The sequence below is a fragment of the Grus americana genome, chromosome 12, assembly GCF_028858705.1.
Source record: "Grus americana isolate bGruAme1 chromosome 12, bGruAme1.mat, whole genome shotgun sequence".
In the NCBI taxonomy this organism is placed as follows: domain Eukaryota; kingdom Metazoa; phylum Chordata; class Aves; order Gruiformes; family Gruidae; genus Grus; species Grus americana.
Window position 1 is genome coordinate 203,455 of NC_072863.1, and position 13,277 is coordinate 216,731.

Here is a 13,277-nt window from a genome sequence, read left to right on the forward strand (position 1 = left end):
CCTGCCCATAAAGGGTGTGCTGACTTCCAAAGCAACATTTTGAAGTTGTTTTTCAAAGCAAGGATATTTTTCCTTAATTGGGTTGGTGTTTTGTGGTTTTTTTGTTTGGGTTTTTTTTTGTTGTTGGTTGGTTTGTTTTCTGTGGGAGGGGTGGTTATTTGCAAAGCTTTCTATTTGTGTCCCGGGCTAAATGAACAAGGATTTTCTCTGGAAAGGCTGTGTTTACTTCTAGGCTTGCTGCTAGATGGAATGGTGGAGAGGACGTAAAAGGAGATCTTACTTCTGCCCTTTTCCCCGTTTCAAACCTTAAAACAGGCTATCCAAACTCAGTATAAGCCATGATTCTGTCCTAACCCAGCAGGGTTGTTCTTGCTTTCACCAGCAGACAGATGTCCCCTTGACTGCTTCTCACCTCCCTGCAGGACCGGGTACGATGCTCTCGGACCTGACCTCCCCTCTCTGTGCTGGCGTCTCTCCCATCAGGTGGCATTGACCTGTTACTTGCTGTGCTCTGAGCTCCTGGCAAGGAGAGAGGTCAGTGCCAGGCACACACACAAATGTCCTTGCTGTGAAAACTGCTGCGTGTATATCTAGCGTATCTCTCAATTCAAGGTTTGCTGGGGAGATAAGATGCTTAATGGTTTGTTTGGATGTGCTATGGCCCCTTTCTTTGTGTCTCTCATGGCAAGCCTTGCTTTCCTTCTGCAGAAATGACTGAGACACAGAACTGGGCTGCCTACTGCGTCTCTGTAGTGCCTGAAAAGCCAAGGCAGGACTGGGCACAGTCTCGCAGCTGCAGAGAGTTATCTTAAATTCAGGGGTGAGTTGCAGCCCAAGAACCTGGGTTTGAAGGCTGAAGTATTCAGGGCAGCTTGCAGGAAGAGAGCAAACCACCTGGAAAAGCTGACCTGAGAGTGAGGGACCGCAGAGCAGGGACACGGGCCAGAGCTGCGTTCAGCTAAAACAAACCACTCGCCTCACTGCCAGCTCTCCTCTGTGATACAAGCAAGGGTGGGGAGGAAAGCTTTTGAAGGATATCCTACAAGTGATTTAAAATGAGGAACTTTTACATCAATTCCATCTCCCAGCCCCAGTTACAGAGAAGTCCCAGTGATCCTGGGCAGTCTGGTGTGCACCCATGCCTGCCTCGTGGGATTCCTGCTTTGGCATTGTACCCTGTGCTGCTGCTCGGGGGACGTGCCACGGGTGCCTCTTGGCAGACGGCAGCTCTCTCCCCAGCTCTGGACTTGGGGGTAGCGCTCACTCTGGATGCCCTACAAATACGGCTCTACATTATCTCGGATCACGTCCCTCCACAGCAAAGCGCTGCGTGTTCCTCTTGCCTGCGCCCTGTCGTGGGAGCAGTAATTGCCAGCCCGCACTTGGCAAACAGGGGTGAGGCGGAATGAAATATTCCTCTGTGCTGCTCTACTGGTTGCAAGGTGAACAGAGGGAAGTAGACAGGTGATTTTAGAAAGTGGATTTCCCCCTAAAAAGAAAAAAAAGTGGTGGTGTTCTTTTTTAATCCTTTATGCATTGCCCATTTCTCCGCTGAAGCTATCTCAGTGGTATGTTTGAATGCTTGGACACTTGCCTTTAAAACTTTATTGGGTAGAAGAATAGCATTCCCTCCTCCCTTCACCCCTTTATGGAAAATACTTGTGCTCCTTAACATCTTTGATGCTTTTCTCAAAAAGCTCAAGTATCCCCTTTCAACCTGAAAGCTTCGGGTGAAAAATTTTCATTTTGGGGGTAAAAAGTCAAAACTTTCCAGTTATCTTCAAAACTGTGAATCCAGTGTGTGTGTGTGTTGGGAACATTTTCCAGCCAGTTCTCATTCTTATGCTGTAGTTTCTCTCCCCTGTACAGATTGATTAAAGAGTCCAGTTTCAAAGGTTTTTGCTTATACTGGCTACTAATGTGTTACTGCATTAAAAAATTTGATTAAAGCAAACATCCTACCAAATGGTGAACTGTTAATTTGGTATTAGGAACAACTCAGGCTCCTGAGATGAGAGCTGCTCTCAAACTCCACAAAACCCAGGAACTGAAACTGTCTCTGCTGTTGCATTTTGGTCTTCAGGGGCAAATTGATTTACCCTGGAGAGGAGGGTAAACTAAACTAGCGACAGTGTTTCTGGGAATGAAAGAGTTTTCTTCTGCAGAAGTCTCACTAGCATGGGGTATCAGTGTGAAACAAATGATACTTACCTGTGCCTTTACGGCACTTTTCAGCAGAGAATTTAGCAAATGAACAAACTGTGGCTGCCTCTCACCACCATCCTATGAAGTAAGTGAATGTTCACATTTTAGAGCTGGGAGCCTGCAGTATTTGGGGAAGGCATGACGTGGCGGGATGACATCCATGTCAAGAGCGGAATCCGTAAGTCGCATTGCCGTAAGAACAGGCATGCCCCTCTTCTTGAGGCAGCAGGCTTTGGTGCTTGTGCCAGTTTGCTCTTCCAGCCCTCAGCCTGCAACCCCTTATGTGATTAGACATTGCAATGAATATTGTTACTGAAACTGTGTTTAGGTCTAATTCCTAGAAGAGAAGTCTGTAATGCACAACAAGGTGAGCATTGCTTGGGGACTGGTACGTGGGGATGATGCTCGTATTACCATGCTTCAGCCAATTCCCATGCCCTGATGGGCTGGACTGCAGCAAGATCCAAGCACAATCCTCTGTCCATCCTTCCCTCCTCCTTCCCCTCCCTCCTCCCTCCACCCCCAAGGAGGCTGTCCTAGTTTTTTCTTTTTCTTTTTTTCTTCCCTCCTCCCCCCCGCCAGCTGTACTTATAACTCTTAATCTAGCTGGCCTTGCAACAACCCACAGCCCAGGAGACACGGAGCAGAATCCTCAGTAGCATGATAGCTCAAGGCATCTCAGGGCTCATGCGACCCTTGCTAAGTGGACTGAATGCGAACAAAATTCGCTTTATTTACCTCTGTGGGGTGACTGAGCAGCATCCCACGCCAGCTAAACAGGGGTCAGAAAGAGGGTTCAGCTCCACGCACAGGCTCCAGGATGCCCCTGGGGAATCGCGGTGAGTAAAACGCCGAGCCCTACCCTGCTGCGTCGGGAAGGGCCTTTTCGGGAGGGACCCACGCTTACCTCTGCCTTGCCCCAGAGAAGGGAGAAGAGAGAAGCCAGTGCGAAGCACGGTTGGGCTGCAGGAGGTGGTGGATGAGGAAGTGTACGCGAAGCAGATGCTGACAGGAGGAAGGTGGTGCAGGGAGCTGCTCTGAGAGCTTCTGGAGCTGTGGAGACCGCAGCTCGTGGCCTGGATCTGGAGCGTGAAGATGGCGAAGTGGCACAAGAGTCCATAGGCCCTGAGGCCCAGTCACCAGCCTTGGAGGAACAGGGTGGTGTGCAAGGCGTGTCGGACAGCTGGGCTGTTAGCCTGCTGTGCTGCTGCTGTGGGGAAGCTGGGATGACCGCTGGGTTCCTCTGGGAACTGCAAATTCTCTTGGGTTTCTTGTCCCTGCTGCAGTAAAGGCAGAGTAGGAGCCGATGATGCCTGCAGTGCCAGGGAGGAAGATGCCCTCTTTATGTCGTGGAAAGCCACGCTGCAAGGTCTCGCGCCTTGCTGGCACGCTCTTCTTGACAGGGAGATGGGGGAGCTGGCTCAAGCGCTCAGCTGCTCAGATGGTGGCTGTAGGTGCAAGGGGTGTGAGACCCACAGCACTGGTGTCCTGCCAGGCTCCTGAGGCAAGTGACTTGTGCTGGACTTTGCTGAGACTGCCTGCTCAGGGCAGGATGCAGTTTGTCATGGTGTTTGTGTTTGTGAGTTGAACTCTGTGGTGGAAATTGGTCAGAAGCTCATGTTTAGAAATATCTCTAAATGCTCTTGGTCCCCGCCAGGGTGGAGGACTCTCAGCTACTAATCTGAAAGGGCAGACTCTGGCCTGGTGAGGGGCCTGGATGACAGAGTCCCTTGGGAGGGCAAAGGAGTCCAGGGAGGCTGGACACTCTCCAAGAGGGAAACCTTAAAGATGCAGGAGCAGGCCGTCCCCCTGTGCCGACAGGAGGGGGCTGGCCGGAGAGGCTGCCTGGCACAGCGTACTCACACGTGTTTCTAAAGCGGGAACTACGGCGGACTCGCTGCCAGTCTTTCCTCTCTTCCTTAGGGATCACTCAGGAGATTGCATTTCTCTGAGCAGCATAAAGGGACTTTGCAGATCTCCTAGGCCAGCGCAATCTGGGTCAGACTGTGGTCTACTAGACATTGAGAACAAGACCCAACCAACATCAGAGAAAATAACAATAAACCATTTTGCTATCTGACCTTAGAAAAAGTTATACTGATAACCCTCCTTAATGAGATTTATGAAGACTTGTTATCAGTGGGTTTTCTTTCTAATTGGTTTGTTGCTTATGAAGATATCTCTGGCAGTACCTGTAGGCGTCTTGCTGTTTTGTATGGCCTTGGAAAATATCTTTTAGGGAAAAACACTGACAGGAAGAAGAACAACCTTCTTGAAACCCCCTTCACTAGTTACCTGTGTCAGCAAAAGTTTGATATTTTGTTTAAAAGGGAATAATCAGTTATGTGTTGAACTTGCAGCGCTGAGTTTGTCACATACTGATAAGATCTTCCCAAAGCTCTGACAGTGCATCCTGTGACAGTAATGCTATTGTAAAATAGTTAAGCCTACATGAAGCAAAACTTAGTCTGATCAATTTTGAGTTGTTTTTAAAATCCTGGTTCAAAATTATTTTCTTAACAAAATGTGAAAGGAATTTTTTTATAGTTTTAAAAACGCCGATAAATTCAGAAGTAACTAGAAAATCCATAGATTTTTCTTTCCAGGCTCTCCTGAAGCCTCGGGCACCCAAAGCAGGTGACCTCCAGAGGAGACTCGAGCCTGGAACTGATTCGGGGGATATGAAGACAATTAGACCAGTACGCGAGTGGGTCTGTGGGAGGTGACTGAACTGGACGGTGAAAACAGGCAGTAATCAGGCTGGGTTTATGCCCCCAACAGAGGCACCTATACTAAGAACACAGGCAGACAGCTTAAATTTCCCCTACAGCCAGCAAAGACAGAGGAGCTGGCGCTCTCTGTGTCATGGTCTGGGAGTTCTTGACATCGTCCCTGCTCTCGAGAAGGGTGAACTGCTGCACCCGGGCTTGCCCAAAGTCACGCAGGGGGTCTGTGGCAATAGCATCTGTCCTTCCTTACAGCTGAGTGGATACCCTGGGTGCTGCCCCTGGCTGCAACTCAGCTGTCTCAGGGCTCTTTTAACTGGCAGCTGCAGTCAAAGCAGGGCTGTGTCCAGGAGGAACTGCACGGAACAAATCCCCCGAGCATCCGTGGGAGCCTGGTGTGGGGGTCCCCGGGGACTGATGTCAGGTGAAGCTCTCGGTACCTCAAAGACAATACGAATGAATTTGTCTGTCGATACATGTGCATGCAGCTTTGGAGACTGTTGGATCCAGCACGTAGGCAGCCAGCTCACATTATCCTGCTGAAGAATGCATTGAGTTGCAGCATTAAGTGATGTCCTATGACTTTACCATTTCTATTGTGTAACTGTAAAACCAACATTGCGAGGAAACCTGCCTATTTGCCATAAAAATGGAATAAATAGGTCTAATCCATCAAAATATAGAGACGATTGTGTTGTTTTGACATTTGAGAACTAGTCTTTAAATTGCTTATTTACAAAGAAACGTCTGTGGGGGTGTCTGTGAAGGAGACTGAAATGTCTCAAAGATACTCTTTGGCTATTTGCTTTGGGAGATAGGGTGGTCCTGCTTGCCTGTGCGTGACCGCAACGTGATCTTTCCGTTCTGCACGTGGGAAACACTTCCCTCTGCAGCATGGTCTCGGTGCAAACTTCACAGCTGTTTTCATAACCAGGGGACCCTGTTGTAGACTAATGGCCCAGGCATTGTTTTCTGCTGAAGCTTTCTGCAAAACAGGAAGCCTGCCGCACAGATGAAGGTGCAGCAGCCCCTGTGTTCTGCTCCTGCTAGCTGAATCAAGATGCAGCTGAAAACAGAAGAGCAGAGAAGGCAAAAAATATTGTTTAATCTCTTTTTCTCCATTTCCAAATTTTGATGGAATATGGGGATTGGCTTTCCACAGAGATAATTGTTTGGATTTTTCTGCACCTGGAGTCTTGCTGATGTAGTCCACGCGACAACATTTTAAGAAACGGCATCCTTAGAGATGTACTGCAGTGATTTGTCAGCAGGTAAATTGGATTAGATCTAGATGGTGATTGTGACTTGTGAAGCATAATGCACAAGACCCACAAACTTGAAAGAGGAGAACATCGCATCCCTTTTTTCCATTACGTTTTTACAGGAATTCTTTCCTGTCTCCTACTGAGCTGGATTCATCCCCCATACTCCACCTCTGCCTCTTGTGAGTTAAGAGAGAGCAAAGGAAAATGTTTAAACTTGATCCTCATGTATTTCTGTGCTTAATGTTAAAAGGAAATCGGCAGAGGTCTCCACATGCTTCATTTTCATCTGCCACAGAGCAGAGAGGGATGAGCAGACAGGGTAAGGCCTTTCAGCTCCTGGTGTTGCTGTCCCAGGGACAATTCCCATTTAACCAATTCCTCCTCCCAGTCTCTGTGACTTTCCAAGAGGATGCCTGGCACGGAAGAGCGTAGGTGCTACAGCGCTTCCTCAGCTGTCAGGTTTGCTGTAACGTGCGACTCTGGGGCTGTGACAGTTTGTATTCAGCGTATATTGCAGATACATTCCAAGAAATCAGGAGACAATATTAGAAATTCTCAGAGCTCTGAGCCATGCTTGCTGTTTGTTTCACTGGCCCCAGGGCTTCCAGGAGAAGTGTTACCAAGCTTTATACCAATCCACACTTTTATTGGAAGGAGATGCTGCTGCTTCACTCAGTCTTGTGTAAGTGGGGGAACAACAGGATTGTGAGTTTGGCCAGTTCTCACTGTGAAATTCACTCTATCTTCAAGGCTGTGGTTCTTTCTTCCTATGCCAGAAACGACAGCGCCAAGGCCACGGGGCAGCGCTGACACTGTTAGCGCTTGGGCGTTTATCAGAGCTGGGGGAGACAGAGGTGGATCTTTCCAGACATCTGGGAGAGTGGTGTGTGCTGTTGGCCTGATGGAAGAGAAGAGGGTGGACCCAGCTTCTGCCACCGGAGAATGTCATGGGCTTTGAGATGCTGGACACCTGGGCAGTGCCACACTGAGAGGTGCTGGGCAGAATACCCACTGCCTCCAGGGTGCTGCCCCATTTCAGCACAGGAGGTGGGACCTTTGGGTAACTGGGACCTCCTGCTTCTAAGTGACCATTTGGGTATGTACACTAAGAAAAACCACTGTTTGCTCACATGCTTCCCCTGACAAATATAATAGATGGTGAGAAATCCCTGACGCTGCTGTTCAGGCTGGCAGCACTTCTCCACACTGGTGGGGGAGATCCTGGTCTGGAGGAGAAGTGGATGCTGGTTCCCTCTTATTTGTAGATGCTTTTTCCACAAGTAGAGCACTGAGAGGTGCTATTGGCCTTGTTCGTAACTCTCTACCAGATTAAATCTTGCAGGCTGTCAAAATAACTAGCAATTTCTCCTGAGCAAGGATCACATCAGCTCAGAGGCGGTTGCTCTATAAGCTGGGGCTGAGCATGCCTCATCGTAACAAGGCTCCCTGTGATTGTTTCAGGGAAGGAGTGGGCACTTCATGAAAGAACAAGCACCAGAAAAGGAACAGTCATCAAGTAATCCCCTTGGGAAGGGAAGAGGAAACAACATGTGAATGACAACAGCCCTTATTGCATGATTAGTATCTGATCCTGAGCGCTTTTCTCGTTATTACATCACTCTATCCAGGATCGACATCCCAGGTCTTCCAAACGCTTTGTCTGCCTGCAAATGCTCCTCCACCGGCCAGCCCAAGCAGAGGCAGTGGGCGCAGAGCATCTGCCCTTGTTCATGTGCAGCTAAACGTTTATTCTGAAGGACATTTGATAAAGTGGTAATTATTTTGGGTCAACTCAGATTTGCCTGAGAACTGACAACTGAATCTCTTCTGACACGCGCGGTGTAATCCTTCTAGAAAGTGTTCGTATGCACGTTTCCTTCCAAGTGCCATGGCTTTAGTGCTCAGCCAAAGGCCTCGATGGTGGGTGTGCAGGAAAGGGTGGGGTCCTCTGATTTTTGCAAAATTGTCTTGCAGCTCTGCGGACCAGGTGACGGTGCATTTTATAAATCGGGATGGAGAGCGACTTACAGCCACAGCCAAGGAAGGGGAGAGTTTGCTGGAAGTGGTAGTCAATCAAAACTTGGCCATCGATGGATTTGGTAGGTGTTGCACAAGGGTATGTGCTCTTAGGGTTTGCGTGCCTGTGCTGTGACCAGTGGGTACGTGGGAACAGTGCAACTGCACACATGCCACTGTGTTCTGGTGAGACCATGAAGCAAGCTTCTCTTCCCCAACAGCTCCTTGCTGGAGTGGCTCACCTCACTGAGATGCCGGTGTGACTTCCACACTGCCATGCTGGGATTCCAGCGGCCTGTGTCAATGCGTTTGGTTGGTTAGAGCTGAAGTGCAAATTTGAAAACTGATTGTGATCCTCCCAGAGAAGAAGCAGGCTGAAATCTGCATCCATCTATTGTATTTTCTGGTATCTCTTTTGACATGCTCCAGATCTGTTAAAGGACCTCTTCTCACACTGTTCCTGAAGATGACCTTTTTCACCCCCTTGTTTGTTCTGATTTGCTGTCGCTCCTTCGTTTCTCCACCAGGTGCATGTGAAGGGACATTGGCCTGCTCCACCTGTCACCTCATCTTTGAGAAGGACGCCTTCCAAAAGCTGGATGCCATCTCAGATGAAGAGCTGGACATGCTGGACTTGGCGTACGGACTCACTGAGACGTAAGCACCTCTGCTGATTGCAGTAGATTCTCAAGCTTGAGGCAGATTCTCAGCACCTGGGACCTGTTTCCAAGGGGACAGGACTTATTCTGGTTTACGGCTGTGCTTCTGGAGCTGCTTTCTCTTGGGGCACAGGAGACCTTTAACAGGAACTGCAGTGAAAACCCAGCCTGGAGCAGACATCCCAATGCGGGTGGGGAATTTCTTCCTTTACTGTGGGAACAGATGAGCCTCACTTAATGTTTTCTTCTCAGATCTCGCCTTGGCTGCCAGGTGTGCATTAAGAAGTCGATGGATGGTCTGACAGTGCGGGTCCCCATGGATGTGTCGGACATCAGGAGGCAGCTGGAGGTTGGAAAGCAAAGCAAACAGTAACTGGAAACGGCTCCTGCACAACACGTGTCCTCACTTTAGGTGTGGCAGGGTACTTTGCTTTTGGTTGACACTATTGCTTTTTGTGGCTGGCTTGCAGTAGACAGTAGAGGTCTGATTCAGTATAAATGCCTCTTTGGCAAATCTCTTACTTAAACAAAGCTTAGTGCTAGGGTCTTTGGTTTTAAGTGCTTGAGTGCTCTGCTGAGCGCAACTGGACTAAAGCATATGACTTTACATTTCCCTGGGCGGGTAACAGTAAACATCTGTGCTGTATGTGACTCACCCTCTCATTTGAAATTTAAGGAATTCTGCTATTCTAAGTAACTGTTAAGAATCTTGCAAGGCTTGGCTCTTTTAACTGTAGAGCAGATTTTTCCCAATTTGGGAAGCTTAAGAAGAGAGAGCTGTTCCAAATACAAGACGGTGTGCTGATTGGCTTGATGATGTAGGCTAACTGAGTTTGCTTAGCAAGAACGTACTGATAACCATTTGAATGCTGACGCGTCCTGTAAGAAGGAACCACTTTCTATGAATTTGAGATGTTACATGTCACTGAATTGTTATGTGCCATGATCTGCTCCTTTCTCCAAATAGTAAATTTTCCCATTGCTGTACTACTACGTAAGTCAAATAAAATTCTAATAATCAGGCTTTTAGACCTATGAGATGCACTTTTCTGGTAACATGAGCCTGGTTGGAATAGAATGAGTTTGATGGAAATTTAGGTATAATATCCTGTTGCCCCAGTTTACTTAACTGGATTTTCCCCTCGTGTTTGAGTCAATATGTCAAACTCTCCATCTAAATGTTGTAGAGAACCTGTGATCTGTAACCAAGTTTACCAAACAGAGTTCTGCACAGAAACCTTTCTATGGATTTAGTTAAAACCCAGACTATGTTTGGCAACCAATTTTAACCAACAAGTTACTGTTCTTAAGCAAGGTAACATGCCCATACAAGACATATACCTTTAAAAAAAATGCTTATCTGATATTAGAGCATTCACAGTTATATTTGGCATAAATTACAGAGTTTTGATGGGGCGGCAGTGCTGCAGGGCTGCCCTGTGTGGGAGGCCAGGAACTGCTCTATGCCCATCACAGCCCCTTCCAGCTGGCTCTGAAACCAGTGTAAAAACCCCTTTGCACACCAAAAGTTCAGTCGGTCAGAGGAGCACGTGGCACTTGTGCTCAAATATATTTAAGCAAGAGTGACACTACTGGGAGTAGGAGACACAAGGAACATGCACAAAAGGAGACCCGGGAGTTGATGTGGGAGGAGGGGGTGGTGGAGGAGGCAGGTGGAAGGGGACAGTGTTGGTGACCCAGCTTGGTAAACAGTCATGGAAGGAGGTGCTCTGTCCCAGAGGAGGCATACCTCCGAAGGGACTGTAGCCCATAGATGACTGGAGCAGGGACAACCCTGAGGGACTCATGGCTTGAGCAGAGGTAGCAATTAAGAAACCGGGAGCATTGGAAGTAAATGAGTAAGAAGTCAGGACTGGCAGAAAGAAACTGTTACGTGTGTACCCTGACCCCTGAAGGGTTTGGGAGGAACTGGTGAAAACAAGGGATGTTGAGACAATGAAGTGGGGTGGGGGAGAGTTGGGTTTGACTGAAGTTGGCCTTGCAGAAGGGTGAGGAAAAGTGTGTCCATTTAATTGTCATCTTCTCCCCCCACCCCATACCTGAATCACCAATTAAAAGTTTATGCTAATTGGCAATAAATTAAGTAAAATTCCACAAGTTGAGGTGTTTCAGCCTGTGAAAACAGTACCTGATTAGATGGGTGAAAAACACTTAGAGGTAATAGCTTTCGTTAGAACAAATGTGGGTGTGGGGAGAGGGTAAACACTTTCAGACATACAAGTGCTTCTTTAAATTTGAAATAAGAGCTGGAAACTCCAAGCATTCTGGTGCAAAGTGAGTAGAAAGGATCTTTTACAGGCCAGGATCTCTGCAAAGTGCACGACGTTATTTTGTTTGGGACCGCCTTGTAACTCTGCCTCTTTCTTCAGCATTCCCCCGTTAACTGTTGCGTTTGACCGACGTTCGTGCTGGGTTTGCAAGCCAGGATCCACCTGGAAAACTTCAGCAAAAGGCGAACATCGCGTCCCCGCTCACGGACTTTCCGCCGCCGGCCGCTGCCGAGGGCTTCGCTGGGACGCGGGGTGGAGCTCGCGCAGCGCCTCAGGCAGCGTCGTGTCCCCCCCCCCCGGCCCCGTCCTCATCTCTGGCCCTCGGGCTGGTGAGAGGAGCGGTCTCGGAGAGGTCGGAGCTGCTGCCCGTGTTTGCCGATCCCAGTGCTACCTCCCTGCCTTTCTTCAAGGCAGCAGTAATGCTGACACGAGCCCTGCCCCTCTCAGGGGGCTCCAGGGTCCCTGTAGGGTTCTCAGGCACGGGTGAAGAGTGACGCCCTGTGAATCCCTCACTAAAGGCCTCGGCTTCCTCTCTGGTCCATTGTGCAAAGCTCGGTACCAAATTTTACCCAGGAAACTGCCATAAGGCTCTCTGCTGGGGGAATTCTCTGGTGTGGGCCTGAACCACTTGCTGGGGGAGATGAATGCAGCAGGGTGGATTTTTTTGCAGAGTCCCAGCCCTGTTTTGGGACCATGGATGTGGTGGTGTACCGGGGCTTCGGTGGCCCTTGACTGGTATTTCACGAAAGGCCAAACCTTCTACAGGGCAGCCCTTTGCTTTGCTATACCTCAGAAAGCTCCTCCCGGGTGTGCCTCTTTCTCCCACACCTCTTCTCCTCCAACTTGCACCGGGCTTTCTATAATAAAGCAAAGAGAATAAAAACCGATTAAATGAAAGCAGTAAAGCCACCACCTCTGCACAGAAGGGCTACCTGCAAAGGTTGGGGGAGAACATGTCTTGGGGGACTGGCTTTCCTCCGAAAATTGAGATGGTTGACATAAACTGCAGTGGCCCCCTGGCACTTCCATCACGGTTTCTGTTAGCCTGCAGGATAAGGGAACAAATCATACATGCCAAGCAGAAAGAAGAGGAGGCTGAAGTACGTGACTCATTGTCTCTTCAAGGTTCTCTTCTTGCCTGGCCTTGATCTATACTGGGAGCAGGTCGTGAGGCTCCTTGCTTCCCGGATGGCAAGCACATGACACATCTTCCTGAGTGACGGTGCTGGCAGGGCACCGAGTAGGGCTTTCAGTATGCGGCAGGCCAACTTGGACCAAATCTCTCCTTTTTATCTGAAAAAAGGGGTAGAGAAAGAAGGGAAAACCTATTTGTGTCTGAGGGCTGTACACTGAGGGGAAAATGTGGCTTTTTTGGGGCAGAAGGCCAACCGTCTGTGTATTTGGTGCTTCTTGTTATGACCCAGCTGGGTGCTGTGGAACTTTTTCAAGACCGTTTGGTGACTTCTAAATACATCTCTGCATCTCTGGGGGTGGCACATCCCACCTGGGAGTTTTGAAAAAGGAATTTTGCTATCAGTTAGATATAATATGTGACAGGAAAATGACATCAAGCAGCACCCTAAGGCATCAGCAGGTGTAAATCAGTATCGGAGGCAATGACTGCGAGGATGTGGTACTCTCCTATTGAGGAAAGGGGCCCTTATTTGAAGGTTTTGTACTGTCTTCCTTAGACTTTCCAGGAGTGCTGGTCCAGAGACTCCACCACGTGAGAGAAGATGAATGAAACATCTGCGTACAACGACAAAGCTAAACCAGTTGCACCTTCCTCTGCAGAAAGGCAAAAAGCATTCCTCTTTATCCTTGACTTGTCAGCTGCCGTGCAGCTTTCCCCTCTGTGACACCCGCGCTGACGGGAGCACTGGCAGCATATGCGCAAGCTGCCACGAGAGCGCGGGGTGAATCGCAGCCCCAGGTGGCACGGTGACCCACTGCTGGCTGTCTCCTGCCAGGGACTGACAGGAAAGCAGGGTTCTCCTACGAGATTTAAGTTGGAATTTGTATTTTGTGGCCTTGAGTTTCCTGGGAGTGAAAGCACTAGTTTGGCATTATCGTTCAGCAGAATCCGAGAGCTCTGGGACCTTTTTCTCTTTATTG

General features: G+C 48.8%; 1 protein-coding gene across 1 annotated transcript; it reads left to right on the plus strand.

Annotated features, from left to right (window-relative positions):
• Positions 1-2,865: 2,865 nt before the first annotated feature.
• On the plus strand, positions 2,866-9,850 carry LOC129211803 (adrenodoxin-like). Its single transcript, XM_054839455.1, has 4 exons — positions 2,866-3,044; positions 8,171-8,295; positions 8,740-8,869; positions 9,124-9,850. The coding sequence occupies exons 1-4, from the start codon at positions 2,866-2,868 to the stop codon at positions 9,242-9,244; spliced, it is 555 nt and encodes a 184-aa protein (XP_054695430.1). The 3' UTR covers positions 9,245-9,850.
• Positions 9,851-13,277: the final 3,427 nt, after the last annotated feature.